This window comes from Lepidochelys kempii, chromosome 5 (genome assembly GCF_965140265.1).
Source record: "Lepidochelys kempii isolate rLepKem1 chromosome 5, rLepKem1.hap2, whole genome shotgun sequence".
In the NCBI taxonomy this organism is placed as follows: Eukaryota; Metazoa; Chordata; order Testudines; family Cheloniidae; genus Lepidochelys; species Lepidochelys kempii.
Window position 1 is genome coordinate 131,600,665 of NC_133260.1, and position 18,641 is coordinate 131,619,305.

Here is an 18,641-nt window from a genome sequence, read left to right on the forward strand (position 1 = left end):
CCCGGCCTGGTCTTTAGCACAGCTGTCTTTTCACTTACAAGAGTTGCAGAGATCACAGGCCATCCGGCCTAACCTGCTTCCATCTGACAGGTTACAATGAAATGTTGAATAGATCATATGTTTTACAATGTTTTACATAGATGTTTTACAATGAACACGGAGAAATTTCTCCAGAAGCTTGATTTGTAAAAGGCTAACTCGGGGCCCAATTCTACATGTATGAGCTCCTTAACCAAATCATCCGAGCTAAATCGATGAGACAACACTCATGAGTAATTGGTTTCAGAGTAGCAGCCGTGTTAGTCTATATTCGCAAAAAGAAAAGGAGTACTTGTGGCACCTCAGAGACTAACAAATTTATTTGAGCACAAGCTTTCGTGAGCTACAGCTCACTTCATTGGATGCATTCATGAGTAAGGTTTTGCAGCGTCAAACCCTTGAGGAGGAAAAAAAACCCCAACAACCTGTAATGAGCCCTGAATGAAAAAATAGCCATAATTGTAATTGCTACATTAACAACTCTGGAATTTTTAGACCTGCTACAAATGTACTGTCGCCCTTTCCCACTGCACTCACTGACTGCTTCAGGAAGATGGCAGGGGCATTTATCAGCAAGGCAAGACAGGAAAGAGGAAATAGACGTGCTTTAGAGACAGGACAATGATATTAACAAATATAAGGGACTCAAAGCAAATGCAAATCAAATTGATCACTGAAATGGCATGCTAAATTACATGAAAAAGATACCAATCAAAATGTAATTAAACTGATTCAGCCTTTTGTATAATGTATGCAATGAAATAACTTGTGAAGACTTGCCTCTTGATAACTGGCCAGGATATATGGCTTTACAAAATATCCTTTCTGGTACAACCACCATGTCTATTTAGCAACAGTTTCAGAGAGCTTGTGATCCACCCCTGAACCTCGCTCAGTTTATTCCAACCTAACATGCAATGTCAGATGCAAGGAAAAGATACAGAACAATCAAAGTCCTTTGTGGAAGAAAAAAATTAGCTGCTACTTACAAAGTTTTGGTGCAATTTGGAGATTAGTTTCTGTTGTTTGTGCCTGAGACACGGTGGTAGCCTCTCTCACCTCAGGCTCCAGCGTGGGCGGAGGGAAGGAAGGTGCGGCGGAGGGCAACAATGTAAAATCTAAGACACGGTTATGCGGAGAAGGCAAGAGGAAAGGCTCGGAGGGCACTAGTGAACTATCAGCTTGCACTGTAACTTCAACCTTGGTTTCAGGGCTCGGTACTGGGAAAGGTGAGGTATGCACTACTGAAGGCACCCAAGCAGACAGAGCAGTAGGTTCCACTGAAATCACCGGGTCTTGCCCTATCCTCCCAGGGTCTAGGTGGGTAGGAGAGTCATACTCAAAAATTTTGTCTACAAACACCCACTTGAGGCCAGCAATGCAGAGGCAGAGGCTGAGCAGGCAAGCCAGGATAGGGACGATGCAGATCTTTTCAGAGTTGAGGCAGCCCCTCAGTCGCTCTGCCTCCAGGCACACGCAGCAAGTAGCGGCAAGGCCTGCTATTCCCTGGACCCTCCCGTCCTCCGTTTGCATCCCTGACATGTTGTCCTCAGCGGGGAGCCCTTCAAGAGACGCAGCAGGGTTCAGCTGAGTCGAGGAGTGGGGAAAAGTCTCTGCAGATACTTCAGACATATTTAAGCATAAAAATCTCAACCAGCTCACCTCCAAAAGGCCTTAACTCTATCACAGTCCATTACTATGAGACAGGCAAAAATCAAATCACCCAATTCTGGAAAAAGTCATACAGTGGAAGTCAGTAGAGAGTCCAAGTTCAAGAACAGCATCTGAACTGGGAGAGGGAAAAAATAAAAAAAAACCCCTCTCCTATTGAACAAGAAATAGAGTTGCTTAGTAATTACTTAGCTCCCATTTCCTGGCCACCTTTATAATTCCTTCAACGCCTCTCAAGCCATCCCAGCTCTTCCGAGGGGGCTGGTGGTGGTGGTGTGGGGCAGGGGACACCGCACCAAACAAAGCACAAATTGTTAGATTAAGTGAACCAATAGCCCAGGGCGAAAGGCTGGCTCCTCACCTTGAGCGTCTGAGGCTGGTGTCTGCTGAGACGAAGAAAACAACCGTCATGCAGCAGAAGCAAAAGCAAAATGAGGCACAGCAGCAACGGTGGCAGCAGCGGCAGAGGTAACAGTGCCAGGAGCAACAGCATCCTGCTGTGTTAAAGCCGCGGTTGGAAGAGGCTGAATCATTACAGAGCAGCAGGTGCCTGCTCCCTGAGCATCCCTGCAAACAATATCATTGCACAGAGGTTTGAAAGGAAGCGCAATGCCAGGAGGGTGGTAACTCCCTTCTTCCCCCCACCCCTTCCTCTTTGTCCTTCTTGAGCGCTCGCTCACTTTCCTCCTTTTTTCCCCCCTCTCCTCCCTCACAGTCTGTTTCTCTGATATACGGACACCCTCTCTCCTTTGTCTCCCCACCCCCACCCCTCTGCAGGACGGCTCTGAGTGAAATCAGTACACCCAGCAACACAGGACTGCTAGTGACTTCCTATTTTATCCAATTAGAAGGAATAAAGGCCATCAAATCAAAGGGAGGCAGGCAGGCAGCAGTTATGCGCTCTCTCTCTCTCTCTCTCTCTCTCTCTCTCTCTCTCTCTCTCTCTTCCTTCCACTGTTTGGTCAGAAGAAGATAGTAATCGATTACAGCAATCTAACAAAGCTGAGATGGGGGTGTAGATGGTAGGCTTATGGGTTAGACCTGATGCTCAGCAAGTCTGATATCTGATCTCTCCCAAGGGAAGTAGGCTTTTCTACTGCAGTTTCTTCCTGCCTGTCGGGTACAGATAGCATTCCTTCTCAATCACTCTAATAAGTTTAACTCTCTAACAATGAGGTGATGCATCTTAGGGAAACGAATATTTAAAAAAAGTCATTTTAATCTTTGACAAATTTGCCTGTAAGTTTATTATGGAGAGGGGGATTGCACCAGCTTTTTAAATTCTGTTTTGGAAATAAATTTAACATTCTTAAAAGAAAATCCATCTCTCAAGAGCTAGTTTGTAACTGATACAGAAAATACAATGTTTCGGTCCTGCTTGAAATTGACAAAGATCACGGAAATCCAGCATTAATAAAGCTTCTGCTCTTTCCTTAACTTGGTCCATTGTTTCTCTGTATTGCAAAGATCTGTTACATCCTATGGTGCTTATTCATGCCTCACTTAAATTAGCATAAATCAAGGAGCAGCTTCACTGAAGTCAAAAGAGCTATAATGGTGTAATGGAGATCAGAATCAGGCCCTTTATGTGTTAGAATACATTGGCATAATATTAACATATACGATGAGAAAAGGAGCTCTGATTCTCAGCTCCTCTCCTCCGCCTTGTGCCATCATTTCCACCAGGGAATTGACAGCATTTTACACCCATTTTATACTGGTACGAATGACGGCACAAGGCGCACGGAAACAAAGAATCAGTCCCTCTGAATTGTCCTGGTTTTGTTTCTTGTTTCGAATGATACTTAGTGACTAGTTTCCTTTTTATTTATTCATGGTAGTTGAAAATAACTAACTCCCACTGGGACCGCAGTGTAAGGGGGAGTAATCTTTGTCTAAACCAGGGTTATTGGCACTGAGGTAGTTCCATGGGTGATCTGCTGTTTACCGAGAGTGAACACCACCACCAGTTTCTTTGGTGCCACTGGGACACATTTATACCTGGTGAAAATCAACTGGTGTCAAAGGAATTATACCAGGAATGACTTTGTCCCATTATATTAAATTAAACGAATAGGGGTCTGCGCTCAGCTATGTTTATCAAATACTTCCTCTTAAATGAAAACAAATTGAGCATTAAGGCTCAGAAGTCAAGCTCTCATAAGCTAGACAATGCCAAAATGTTGCAGCAGTAGACAACGGGAGTCCAAGGTACTCAGCACCTTCCAGAAACACATCCATGCAGAGTATCTTTGCTTGGCCAACTATAGCAGCGGTTCTCAACCTATTTACCACTGCAGGCTGTGTTATGTGCGTGGCATCCACACAATATATATACTACCTGTATGGCCCTGAGGATGACTCATGGGCCACAGCTCTGTGCTGACTGGGCTGCAAGTGACCCACGGGCTGAGAACCACTGAACTATACAATAGTACATGGCAGAACAACATGTGAGAGTCTGGGGAAAGACCCATGGTTACATTAAAAAAAAATCCACAGCTGATAGCAACATTCTTTATAAAAATATAATCAACAATCTAAGGCTGTAATTCCACTGTGGGATCTGGTCTTAAGGTTTATGATGTGATCAGAAATCTCTGCCAGAATGATTGCCTTTGATCACATAGAGTTGCTTATCTTTTTACCTTTGCATTAGCTAGCTGATCATACTGCATCTTTCGGCAAATATAGCAAAATACTTCCCAAATGGCAATGAATCACACACATTATATTGCCACTGTAAGGTAGGGATGAGGACCCTTTCTACAGATGAGGACCACAACGTTTGAGTGTCTAATGCAGTGGTTCTCAAATTAGGGCTGCCACTTGTCCAGGGAACATGGTGCGGACGCAGCAGGTAAACAAACCGGCCTGTCCCGTCAGGGGCTTTCCCTGAACAAGTGGCAGGCCTAGTTTGCGAACCACTGTTCTAATGCATTTCACCACTGGATTTTTTTTTATTCAGCCTATTTTCCAAATCTTGCTTTTTTATTATCCCTAACTATGACCTTTTCGCACACCTGGATCCCTCCAAATACGGGTAACCCATTACCATATTCCCCCACATGGAGCTGCCTTTTAGAAAAACTACATATATTTAGTTCTCTGAATCTTTCTCTGTAGCTCAGTCCCTCTACCCTATGCATCATTTCCGTTGCCCTTCTCTCAGTTTTCTCCTCTTTGTTGACATCTCTCTGGTGCGGAGATGAACAGATGTGAATGTGGCAGGGGCAGGCTCACAAGTCCCATCTAATTAATAAATAATGTCTAGTTCTCTGGAGGGCGTAGAAAGGGACGATCACCTCCTTCGCTCATGCTGTGACACCTCTGTGTATGCAGACCAAGAACCTGCCGTTCTTCCTTTACCACCACACCGCAAGCTGAAGACCACTAGGGCCCCACTGTACGTCAAGCTCTAATTCTGTGCACTTGGCCTGGCCATTTATTTTCAGCCCTTCCACTGGGTTTTCAATCTGTGTAACATGTCCACACTCATTTGAAATTGTTGCTCAGGCCGTGCTTTGTGGGAGTCTCACACATCTCAGTTAGAACAAGCTCCCTTACAAACGGTAGGTGAATCCGCACTGCCCACCTCAGCTGCGACCCTCTGCTGAAGAGTGGCACACCCCGCCACAGACCAGTGCCATAACCACACGCAGCGCACGCAGCTCTCTCCTGCTCGCTAGGCGGACTGCCCCTGCTGGGGGATTGTCTGTCCCGTGTCACTGGGAGCAGGGTTGTGCGAAGGTGGGGTGGGGCAGGAGGGAGGGAGCTGTGATAAAAACTCAGCATGCATCGCATCACTGCAGCTGCTGAACATGACTGGCAAAAACCAGAGTAACTTACTGTAGCTCCTCATTTGTTTCAGCTACTCCTCCACATGCCAAGGCCCTGCCCGTCTGCACTGTCTCAGCACTTCGCTCGTCTAGGATGCAAACCTCTCCTGCTGCCTGCTTCAGCAGCATCACAACAGGCCTGGCTCCCCTCCAAGCTGCAGTAACCCCCTCCATCAGTCCAGCTTCTCCCTGCTCTTGACTGCAGGTCCCTTACACCACAGCACCACTAGGCCTGGCTCACTCTCTGCCTCCTCAGCATTAGCACTCAGTTCCTATCCTCCCTCACACAGGTCTCACTCCCCCCTCCCCATGATCCCCTTCCCACCAAGCCAGCTGCACTGCTGCTCTCATCACCCACTCAACCCCCCTAGCCCGCCCACACCCCCGAGGTTTAACAAACCCCACTGCCCTCCCTCACCACGGGGTGGGTGGGGCCACACCCTTGTTGTGGACTATCAGGGCTCCATTCACTTCTTCTGTGCCAACAAGCTTCTGCATGGGGGGAGGGATAGCTCAGTGGGGGGGGAGGGATAGCTCAGTGGTTTGAGCATTGGCCTGCTAAACCCAGGGTTGTGAGTTCAATCCTTGAGGGGGCCATTTAGGGATCTGGGGCAAAAATTGGGAATTGGTCCTGCTTTGAGCAGGGGGTTGGACTAGATGACCTCCTGAGGTCCCTTCCAACCCTGATATTCTATGATTCTATGGGAATTGGAGCCCAGGGAGCAAAGTCTGCATCCTCTCCCACTCTGCGTTTCTGGCCCTGCTCCACACATGGAACCGGGGCCAGGGGGACAATCTGCCCGAGTGCTGTAATTCTAGCTCTGAGAAGCGATTCGTCTGGGCCAGAAAAATTGCTGGTCAAGGCACCCTCTCACACATAATCTACAAAAGAAGACATCCGTGGCTAGGACATGTGCTGAGAATGGAAAAAGAATGCTTACCAAATACCGCCCTTGAACCAAAGCCAGAAAATGCAAGAAGAAAGAGAGGAAGACCGCGAATAACATGGAAACAATCAGTTCTGAACAACATCAAGCACCTCAACATGAAATGGGAAGATTTGGAGAGCAGGGCAGTTGATAGGCAACGATGGCAAATGGGGGTAGCCCAACGTGCTGCAAAGCACGGGGTGTGAAAAAGGAAGGCATTGGAAGAGGAGGTGGGCTAGTACACCTTATCTCGCTTCACCTGGGGAGTGGGGGGTGGGGGGAATTTCTTGCCGTTTGGTGCTTTCTACCTATAGCAGGGTGGGCAAACTTTTTGGCCCTAGGGCCACATCAGGGTTGCAAAACTGTATGGAGGGCAGGGTAGGGAAGGCTGTGCCTCCCCAAACAGCCTGGCCCCTGCCCCTTCCTACTTCCCGCCCCCCGACTGTCCCCCTCAGAACCCTCAACCCATCCAAACCCCCCTGCTCCTTGTACCCTGACCACCATCCCTAACCACCTCCCCCATCCCTAACCCCCATCCCTAACCACCTCCCCGAGGACCGGCAGCTGCAAGGTTTGGCTTTTCATTCCTGCATTACCATAGTAGGAAAGATGTATATTGCTTTAACATGATTCTGTTGCAGGTTAGAGAAGATGAGCAGCTGGGAGTCAAACCAACAATGGGTTAATGGAAATGGAGACCCTGAAAGGTAAGTGAGTCTGGGTGACTTGTCTATAGCTTGCCGGTGCAGAAGTTAACCAGACTAACCCACTGGTAACAAATCATAAGAGTAGGCTAGGCAAGGGTCTCCGTAGGTGAACTCCCAGTGTACAGCAGTATGTCTGTGTACGTACATGACTTGGGCCTCTTTGGCCAAGAGGAAAAGGTGGTGCAGATTCCATGTCAATGAAGTTGCTTTGTGACTGTGATCGGACTCCTGCCATATAATAAATGGTGGACTTGGACTTAGAAGTTTGCAAAATGTTTTTGTATTGGGTGGTGCACTTTGCCAGTAAATTTAATATAAATCCCTTCACTGCTGTAAGTTCTCAAGAAGAAGAGAGAAAAAATAATTATTCTCAAGACTGAGATGGGGGGAAGTGAGCAGAGGAGTTGGTAGAGGCTGTATCAGTCCTTCTGACTGAATAGTGTCTAACGCGGTTTTCACACATTTTAAGGATAGAAGTCACCCTTTTAGTCTGACTTCCTGCATAGCACAAGCCACAGAATGTAACACTATAGAGAACCACCCTCCAGCAAGCCACAAATATACATAAAACATTTCTCAAAATAAAGAATAAATAAATATATAATCACCATGTAGAATATCCACTGCCAGCAAAGTAAAGCAACGAGTAACATTATTCTCAGGTGGTCACTCGTCCATGTACTAACCAGGCCGAAACCTGCTTATGGGTTTATAAATTAGGCCTGATAAGCCTTATTACTCTTAGCATGAGGGTAATCTGATTTGAAATATCCAGCTGCTACAACCTCACTTTAACTCAAAATATTCCCTACCTGGATTCCCTAAGAGTACACTACATTCTGGGAAGCATCAGGACCCGAAGAGACAAAGTATGTGCTCATGGGCAGATGTATTGTACGTTACACTTGGACATGTTGAGTCACAGGTTGAGAATGGATGATGGTTAGTAGCAAAATACTGGTATTGGCAAAGTGACTTCATTCCGTGCATTGCACTCTCGGAACTTTCAAACAGACACGAGCAACAATATGCTCTTGTGGTATTAATACAGGGAACTACTCTATCAATTTGCATTTCATTCCATTTTTGCCATACACTGAGAAACTGAAAACAGTGTAACTAGGAGGATTAAAAAGCAGCACATTCATTAATACGGGATTGATGATTAAGGTTAAAAGGATCCCGCTTATTGATTATGGGTCACTTTCTTCCAATTAAATAAATGCAGCATTTAGAAGACGAAGGTCATAAAAAACCACCAAGCATGCCCAATGCATATCGACACTGACAGCAGTTACCCCCTCTCCCCGAAGTGTATCGACGTGTGTGTATCGATATGTATACATAAGGAGATATCCATGTAATAAATTGGGGAACCACATGGTAGATCCATTTGTCATGCACCTTTGAGGACTCACCTGCCCTCTGCCCACTAATCCATCTCCCCAGGGACTAATTCCAGCCATCTGAACCTCTGAGAATTTCAAAGAGCTCCCATGAAACACTCCCACACAAAAAATGCTTAAGGAGAAATCCTATTTCTCTGTAAGTCCTTCACTGGAACGGCAAAAGCTAAAAGCGAGACCAACCTGAGCCTCTGTGTCATGTACAGAAGACATAATTTTTCTGAATGGGAGTGTCACCAGGGCTGTTGCGTCTCCCTGGCTCCAAACCATGTGTTGCCACGCTCGGCTTTTCAAGGAGGTTTATTTTCACAACAGAGGTTATCAGACAGGCAGAACACAGTCTGAACTCAATCCTCAGTGACAAGCTTCAGGGCCACCCCTCCAAGGGGTCTCTGGCCCTCCAGCTCCTGCAGGCTTCCCAGCCTTGGCCAGCTCTGCTCCCCTCCTGGAGCAGCAGTCACAGGGCTGCTCCCCTGAGCCCTTTGCTAGCTCCACTCCAGTGTGACTTCCCTTCTGAGGCTCTGCCTGTTACAGCCCTCCCTCTCCAGCTGCCTACTAGCAGCCCTGTATAGGCCCAGGTGTGGTCCAGCCCTCTTTTAAATGGCTGGATTGGGCTCTGGTCCAGGGAGCTGGGTTTCATCTATCTACAGGGAGTCACAATTCCTTCCCTGCTCCCATCTTGCTCTAAGAAGGGGACAGGGGAAGGAATTCATGACAGCCCTTTTGCAGGTGCAGATGACTTCTGGGCAGTGCATGCTCGGGGGTGGAGTGAAGGTTCTGTCTACTTCCTGACCAACTAGAGAGAGACAGAAAGAGAGAGGGAGTGAGAGAGAAAGAGAGAGTATGTGTGTGTGAGAGAGAGAGAGAGAGAGAAGCAGATGTCCCATGAATCCTGCTTTCTCCCATGCACACATAGCGGACCCCTCCCCCTCCCTCTGCCATATCCCCATGTCATTGGGAGGACAGCTGTGCTGGAAATCTGTACTTTTTTTCCTCATGTATGGTTTTTGGTACGTGCGTCTCCTTTAAGGAAAAGGCAGGAAAGCTTTAGTGCTAAATACATATAGGCCCTAATCTGACACAGCACTTAAGCATGCGCTCAACTTCAGTGGGATCCCTTTGTGAAGACTAATACATTCCCTTGTGATGTGCACAATAAAAGATAGGACGCAATCTTCAACAAGCCTTCTCGAACATGTACCCGGAAGTGTGTCAGCTGGGGGCAATCACAACAACATATATTTATCAGAAACCTGCAGACCAGTCATTAGGAATGTCAGTGCACTTGAAAGGTTAATGCTCATCCCAGCATGCATTTTGACTTTACTGTGGAATCATCTATATGTACAGCGTATACCCATATACTATCTATTGGCAGGATGCAGACTCTTTAAGGGCAATCACTGCGGTTTACAGAAACGTGCTTCACTAAAAACGACGGGTTCTCCCAAGAAATGTGAATCGTTTCAATCTTTGCTGCAAGTAATTGTAATGTAAAGATACAATAAGATGTGCTGTTGTTTAATGGGAACAAAAGGGTCTTCTGACTCTTTTCAGCCTCCAGTGAAATGTGAGACACTGCGTCTCTTTCATCCTAATCAGAAGCAGAGTTTGTGGCACTCCCTGTGACGCAGGACTATGACATGAAACATGAATTTCAGGAGCTTTAATCAATGGCAATAAATTGCTCAGCTGATGTATACACAGGCTCAGACTATGTTGAATACTGGAACTGTCCAATGGAAAAGATAATCAGGGGAATTATATGGTAAAGTAGCATTCAGGAAATGAGCAGACAGTTTAATACAAGAAATAGAAAGCACCCAACTCATTCCTCCTGCCTAGGAGAGTAAGCAGTGGGAAAGAGACGAGTACACAGTGTGTGTTTTACTTGAGAACAGTATTCTTCTCATCTCCCTCAGTGCTGTAGCATCTGAGTGGCTCACAGTCTTTAACGTTTTTATCCTCACAACACAGCTCCATGAGTTAGCAAAGTGCGGTGATCCCCATTCTACAGCTCAGGCACAGAAAGACACTAAGTGGCTCACCCAAGACCATACAGGAAGCCTGTGGCAGAGCAGGAATTTGAACCTAGGTCTCCAGAGTTCCAGGCCAGTGCTCTAACCACTGGGCCTTCCTTCCCCTCTGCCAAACCTCAGAAAAAGATGACACAAGCAGCACCTATAGTTCATTCAGCAGGCTCTGCACCAAGTAGAGTTCTTAACAAAGAACCCGAGGATGAGGGCAAAAGTGTTTTTCTGCTCCTCCCCCACCATATTTAGGGGCTGATTTACCACCCTCCTCCCAGCTCAATTTAGAGATTCCTTGGAAAACAGATGTAAATAGGGTAAAGGGACTCAACCCTGCATGGGGATATATGATATACATACTACATAATTATTCCATGGGGAAGCTTAAAAAAGAAAATTAAGGCTTTGCAGCCAGTGCTAGATGGAAGCATTTTTACAATTTACGAACATAAGAATGGCCATACTGGGTCAGACCAAAGGTCCATCTAGCCCAGTATCCTGTCTCTTAACAGTGGCCAATGCCAGGTGCCCCAGAGGGAATGAACAGAACAGATAATCATCAAGTGATCCATCCCCTGTTGCCTATTCCCAGGTTCTGGCAAACAGAGGCTAGGGACACCATCCCTGCCCATCCGGGCGAATAGCCATTGATGGACGTATCCTCCCTGAATTTATCTAGTTCTTTTTTGAACCCTGTTATAGTCTTGGCCTTCACAACACCCTCTGGCAAAGAATTCCACAGGCTGACTGTGTGTTATGTGAAAAAATACTTTCTTTTGTTTGTTTTACACGGGCTGCCTATTAATTTCACTTGGTGGCCCCTAGTTCTTGTGTTATGAGAAGAAGTAAATAACACTTTCTTATTTACTTTCCCCACACTGGTCATGATTTTATAGATCTCTATCATATCACCCCCACTCGTCTCTTTTCTAAACTGAAAAGTCCCAGTCTTATTAATCTCCCCTCATACGGCAGCCGTTCCATACCCCTAATAATTTTTGTTGCCCTTTTCTGAACCTTTTCCAATTCCAGTATATCTTTTTTGAGATGGGGCGACGACATCTGCACACAGTATTCAAGATGTGAGTGTACCATGGTTTTATATAGAGGCAATATGATATTTTCTGTCTTATTATCTATCTCTTTCTTAATGACGCCCAACATTCTGTTCGCATTTTTGACTGCCGCTGCACATTGAGTGGATGTTTTCAGAGGACTATCCACAATGACTCCAAGATCTCTTTCTTGAGTGGTAACAGCTAATTTAGATCCCATCATTTTATATGTATAGTTGGGATTATGTTTTCCAATGTGCATTACTTTGCATTTATCAACACTGAATTTCATCGGCCATTTTGTTGCCCAGTCACCCAGTTTTGAAAGATCCTTTTGCAGCTCTTCACAGTCTTCCTGGGATTTAACTATCTTGAGTAGTTTTGTATCATCTGCAAATTTTGCCACCTCACTGTTTACCCCTTTTTCCAGATCGTTTATGAATATGTTAAATAGGACTGGGCCCAGTACAGACCCTGAAGGGACACCACTATTTACCTCTCTACATTCTGAAAACAGGCCATTTGTTCCTACCCTTTGTTTCCTATCTTTTAACCAGTTACCAATCCATGAGAGAACCTTCCCTGTTATCCCACGACAGCTTACTTTGCTTAAGAGCCTTTGGTGAAGGACTTTGTCAAAGGCTTTCTGAAAATCTAAATACGCTATATCCACTGGATCCTCCTTGTCCCCATGCTTGTTGACCCCCTCAAAGAATTCTAGTAGATTGGTGAGGCATGATTTTCCTTTACAAAAACCATGTTGACTCTTCCCCAACAAATTATGTTCATCTATGTGTCTGACAATTTTGTTCTTTACTATAGTTTCAACCAGTTTGCCTGGTACTGAAGTCAGGGTTACCAGCCTGTAAATGCCAGGGTCACCTCTGGAGCTCTTTTTAAAAATTGTCTTCACATTAGCTATCCTCCAGTCGTTTGGTACAGAAGCTGATTTAAATGATAGGTTACAGACTACAGTTAGTAGTCCTGCAATTTAACATTTGAGTTCCTTCAGAACTCTTGGGTGAGTACCATCTGGTCCTGGTGACTTATTACTGTTTAGCTTATTAATTTGTTCCAAAACTTCCTCTATCTGGGACACCTCAATCTGGGACAGTTCCTCAGATTTGTCACCTAAAAAAAATGGCTCAGGTTTGGGACATGTACTCAACCGTGAAGACCGATGCAAAAAATTCATTTAGTTTCTCCGCAATGGCCTTATCGTCCTTGAGTGCTCCTTTTAGCATCTCGATCATCCAGAGGCCCCACTGATTGTTTAGCAGGCTTCCTGCTCCTGATGTAGTTAAATTTTTTTTTTGCTATTACTTTTTGTGTCTTTGGCTAGCTGTACTTCAAATTCTTTTTTGGCCTTTCTAATTATATTTTTACTTTTCATTTACCAGAGTTTATGCTCCTTTCTATTTTACTCACTAGGACTTAACTTCTACTTTTTAAAGGATGCCTTTTTGCCTCTCACTGCTTCTTTTACTTCGTTGTTTAGACACAGTGGCTCTTTTTTGGTTCTCTTACTATGTTTCTTAATTTGGGGTATACATTTAAGTTGAGCCTCTATTACGGTGTCTTTAAAAAGTTTCCATGCAGGTTGTACTTTTGGTGCTGTACCTTTTAATTTCTGTTTAACTAACCTCCTCATTTTTGAGTAGTTCCCCTTTCTGAAATTAAATTCTACAGTGTTCTCCGCAACAAATTTAATTATGTTATGGTCACTATTACTAAGCGGTCCAGCTATATTCAGCTCTTGGACCTTATCCTGTGCTCCACTTAGGAATAAATCAAGAATTGCGTCTCCTCTTGTGGGTTCCAGGACCAGCTGCTCCAAGAAGCAGTCATTTAAGGTGTCAAGAAACTTTATCTCTGCATCCCATCCTGAGGTGACATGTACCCAGTCAATATGGGGATAGTTGAAATCCTCCATTATTATTGAGTTTTTTATTTTAATAGCCTTTCTAATCTCCCTGAGCATATCACAATCACTATCACCATCCTGGTCAGGTGGTCAGTGATATATCTCTACTGCTATATTTTTATTATTAGAGTAGGGATTGGCAACCTTTGCATGTGGCTTGTCAGGGAAAGCTGCTGGCGGACTGGGATGGTTTGTTTGGCCGATTGCAGCTCCCACTGGCCGCAGTTCGCCGTTCCATGTCTCATAATCTCAGCATCATCAAGGAGATTTAATATTTAATACTTGTCTCCTACTTTACCCACAAAGCCAAGAAATGAATGAATCACTCTTTTGGCATTGGATGGAGAAAGTTGTGGATTTCCAGCAAGTAATTAAAATTCAGTCAAGTAAGAATGACAAAGGGGAATTTTATGCTTAGTCAGCACTCTGTGTTTTAACCAATTTTGACTTGTTGCATACTGTAGTTACGTTTCTAATCTGAAACCTTCATCTGAATAGCTAAACGGTGTTTTCCGCTGTATCTCCCCTCTGCTATATCTTTGGTATTGTATACATTACACATATCATTCCACAGTCTGGCACAGGGACTAGTATGTCACAGTTTACAGCATCAGTACGAAAAAGGCATGACATTCACATTACTACATGGTTGGCTGGTATTGAGCTAGAGAGAGGAACAGGGACAGTTACCAGCACCTGGATAATGTGCTTACTGCATTTACATTTCTATCCCTTTACCATGTTGGTTAGTGGGTTGAACAGGAAAGTAATGCTGCTAAGCTTTTTCAGTACATAAAACAGTCACTGAAGCTGCTTTTCTATGATGACTTGCATTTAACCAAGATAATTAAGAAACAATCAGATACAAAGTTTGGAGCTATGCTGCTGGATGAGTGTTCCTTGCCAGAATTTCAATAACTAGCCCTGCTAAAAGAACGCAGGGGATTTGGTGCATGTGTGTGTGCCAGAAGAGAATAAAGTTCATTCCTTAACCTTCCATACTTAACAAACATTAACAAATATCACAATGTATCCATTAGGGTTAGACACTGGCTAATTAAAAAACCCCATGCAGCTGGAGTCTAATCAGTAATAATAATTACTTGCAGCTGTTTCCACCACTGTCCATCCCCTATCTCCTCCCCTCTCCCGCAATAAAAACTCTGTGGATTCTTGTAGTTACAGGAAGCTGAATGCATTATTTATGTGGATGCAGAGTCGAGAAAGTCCAGGCATGCTACCTACCACTATAGTGGTAAGTTACAGCTATTGGCAATAGAAAGCTTGCTTGTGCATTAGGTGCTGTGGACAGATTTCAACCTTGCCAAACTAAATAGCTAAGTAATAACAAATATTAAAACAACAACAAAAAACAGCGCTAGGAATAGAAGGCCGGTCTGAATTCGCTACTGAGACAGAGTACAGTAGACCATCAACAGGAAGAATGATCCAGTAACAATTAACCTGTGACAATAAGATTGTATATTTCCTTTGATCTATTAATATGATTATGTTCAAATGTATTTACTCAAGCTAGGGCTCTCCAGAGGGTGTGTGGGGAAAACAACTGCAGATGGCACCACTTAATTTAGTGGCCAAGATGAAAAGTAAATGACGGCCTTTAGTGAGGCATTTCACTCTTGCCCCTCTCCCATTAAAACAATGTGCTTTTTATTCAGAAAAATCATTGTGTTTGTCCAGGATTTCAAGGAATATCAAACTGGTAGTCAGGCAAGCCAGAAATGCTCATTTCCTGGCATGCTAAGCAATGACCTACCATTGCAGACATGTATCTGTCAAGTTGACATCTGTGCACACATTCTGAAATAATGCCTTTCAGATTTCATTTCCAAGCTGATCATGGGCAACAGATCATGCCACATACAAATATGGATGCAGAGGCTGAGCCCTGAAATGAAGGCTAAGTAACAAAGTGCGGGGGGAGGGGAGGGGAGATGAGACTTAAACAAGTAATAAGGTTGCAGACGGTACAAACTAATTAAAATAATAAAAAGGAAATCAGTCCTCTCCTGATAGGCTGCATTTGTTCTTCCCAAAACGAACTTCACCTTTTTTCAGGCAGCTGATTTCTGCAGGGAACTTGTGACTTCTTGACACAAGTGCTTAGCTGTGAAATCTATAAACAGCAGCAGGCGAATGTGTGATGCTGGCCTAATGCTGAAGGCTCTCCAATACTCCTCACATGGACCTTGAAGAGCCTTACTGATTTCAGGGGGATGCCACATGTGCACACAATGGGTCCTTGCCGAGAGACCATAAAATAGATCCATTAGGTTCATGGTAGGATCCAGGGGTCCAGTATTAGGGCGCAGCCTGGGTCCTGGGGGATGTTGGTTCAATTTCCTGCTCTGCCACAGACTTGATCCTGCATAAGTCACTTGGGTCCAGATCCCCAAAATGTATTTAGGTGCCTCACTCCCATTAGGCATCTAAATATCTTTGAGGATCTGGGCCTTAATCTCTGTGTGCCTTGGGTCCCCATCTGTACAAGGTGGATAACAGACTTTCCTACATCACGTGGGATGATGGGAATACAAATATGCTAATGAGTGTGAGGCGCTCAGTACCTGGGATAGATGGCACTTGCAGGAGCTTCCTATTCTAGTATACCCAGTGTCATAATGCAATCTTTGGGTTTAGGGATTCTCCATGGGCCATCTGCTGAAGTATGTCACAAACATTGCAGTAACTTGCAGAACGCTTCCATGGAACCCTACACAAACCCTCCAGGTCTCGCAAAGTGAACCTTACTACATGGTGAGACGATGGTGTTGCACCAGGTTAAACTCCCAATTTCTTCCTGCTCCCTGCTAATTATAGTCCCTTAGCAACAGTGCCTTAGTTCCACCATTAGTGGCTGGTGGTATTTTTGAGGCTTAAGTAGTTGTTTCCTGTTCCTATTGGCTAGGTGTACTGGGGCTCATGGCAGGAAGAACTGTAGCCCTTCATCTGAAGGTGACTCCATCTCTCCCAAGTGGCCATGAATTAAATGTAACCTTTTCAGCCATACTCTGACATTGAACCTCCGTGTGTCCTAGAGAGGCCCTTCAGCACCACTGTGGGGAACAGCGCTGGGATGGCATAGAGAGCCTCTTGTAATTATTTGGTCTAATCCTATTAGGAGAAGGAAGGCTTTCATTTGCTAATGTAACAAATACCTTTCCTAGAAGCAACCCCCTGCATTTAAAATAAAAACAAAACAAAATCTCAAACAACATGACATTTATTGTGTGTGTGAAACGCTGTATGTTACATCAAAAGCTGTTTAATATTAAAAAAAATTAAAAGGAAAGGTGTTATTAAATGGCGGCAAATTTTGAAACTACAATTCTGCACTCGTTATACAAGTGAAAACAATCTGAAGAAGCCGTTACATTGTTAAAGATGTATACCAGCCAAGCCAAAGAGGCAACTCTTTACAGCATATGCACTGTTTCACAGGGATTTTTGTATTGCAAAATATTCATATAGGATCACATTTGTGGTTGACAAAGTTGCCGTTAATTTAATGCTGCAATAATGTTATACTGGTTTCTATGTTCTCGATTGCAGGAATTAGCTATTTCAAATGCTGATCAGAAATGCAGGTAGAAGTTTTACAATTATAGTAACCCGATTTATTGAGCAATAAACAACATTCTTTCTATAAAGCCATGAGCCAAACCTTTAATGCCGTAATACGGAATGTGGATTTAGAGCATCTTCTTTAAGCATCACACAAACAGCAAGGTCTTTAAGACCATCAGATAATTTAAGAAAAAATTCTCCTTAGCTGTGTAATAAAGAGCATTTAAATTACTTCTGAAAACATCTGTCTGTTGCTGAATGACATACCTGCCTCCCCATTGACATCAATGGTTAAATTACCACTTATGCCATTGTTGTGTATTTGGGTCCCATGCACCTACTCTGTCACATGCTTAGCCAAATCCTGGTCCCACCGAAATCAGAGCCCAAACTCCTCTTGATTAGAATAGGATCATAATTTGGTTTCTCTGTCATTTTTATCTGGCCCTTGTTTCTGTGGTAACTAAGTACTTCACATTCTTTAACATATCCTGGCAACACCCCTGTGAAGTAGGGCGGTGCTATTATCCCCATTGTGCAGATGGGGAACTGAGGCCCAAAGAGGTGAAGCCCCAGATCCTCAAAGGTATTTAGGTGCCTAACTCCCATTGCTCAAGTTCACACAAAGTCTTTGCCAGAGCAGGGACCTGGGTCTCCCAAACCCCAGGCCTAACCACTGGACCATCCAGTCCTCTGTCTTAGCTGAACACCTATTAAACGCATTCTTGTGCTAATGTTGTTTATTCACCTCTGCATTTGCTTAGTCAGATTTCATGTTATTGAAGGATTTAGGAATTTTTAAGCAAAGGAGCATTTCTGGAAAATCTAAGGTGGGGCTGTACTTGAAGTAAACAAGAGTGATATGCTTACCGGGAGCAGACGCGTGGAAGATCACAGAAGGTATGCAAATTCATTGTGGGGCCTTATAAAACGCTTCTTTCATTCACCTACCAAGTGCAAGTAGCTGCAAGCTCTCTTCACAGCCTCCCACGCAACAAAAACAAAGGGGAATATTTAGGTTTGTGGTGAGGGAAGAGAGAATATCAATTCCAAAGTTACAATCATCTCAGAAACAAATTGCTGTTGTCGATTCATATGTGAGTTATAAAACCCAGGCAATTAACTTAGAACTTCAGACCTGACTGGTGCAGCCCAAACGACTGTCAGAGACAAAAAATTGCATCTGTATAGATGATTCCCCTCCCTCTCCACAAATGTTCCACCTTAAACCTGTACATTTCCTCATGGTAAAAGTATGCATCATGCGTGAAATAGACATAATTATGGAAATCCCATCTGGAAACGATTAAGGCTCATGATCCCCTGGTTTGCCAGAAAATGCATCCTTCCTTATTCACCCTTCCCTGAAATGAAGAGTCGGGTTTACTGTCTTGCCCTGATGACGAATAAATTGCTATCTAAGCTCTATCTGCACCAAGACAATCCCCTTCCC

At 44.3% G+C, this 18,641-nt stretch overlaps 2 protein-coding genes across 13 annotated transcripts in view; both read right to left on the bottom strand.

The window, feature by feature from the left end:
- The window catches only part of NRG1 (neuregulin 1), a 707,377-nt gene that overhangs the window by 130,447 nt on the left and 558,289 nt on the right, over positions 1-18,641 (bottom strand). For 2 of the 12 annotated variants that reach the window (XM_073345918.1, XM_073345917.1), the window contains exon 1: positions 1,029-1,671. The exons of the other annotated variants lie outside the window; for them this stretch is intronic. In XM_073345918.1, coding sequence (XP_073202019.1) covers positions 1,029-1,671 — 643 coding nt within the window. Of the gene's footprint in view, positions 1-1,028; positions 1,672-18,641 lie in introns of those variants that run through there. 12 annotated transcript variants of the gene reach the window in all.
- On the bottom strand, positions 2,030-2,203 carry LOC140911872 (uncharacterized). The gene has a single exon (XM_073345933.1). It carries the CDS (start codon positions 2,201-2,203, stop codon positions 2,030-2,032), a length of 174 nt encoding a protein of 57 aa, XP_073202034.1.

Coding starts and splice junctions, on each gene's coding strand:
- LOC140911872 (XM_073345933.1), bottom strand. CDS start 2,203: ATGCTGTTGCTCCTGGCACTGTTACCTCTGCCGCTGCTGCCACCGTTG.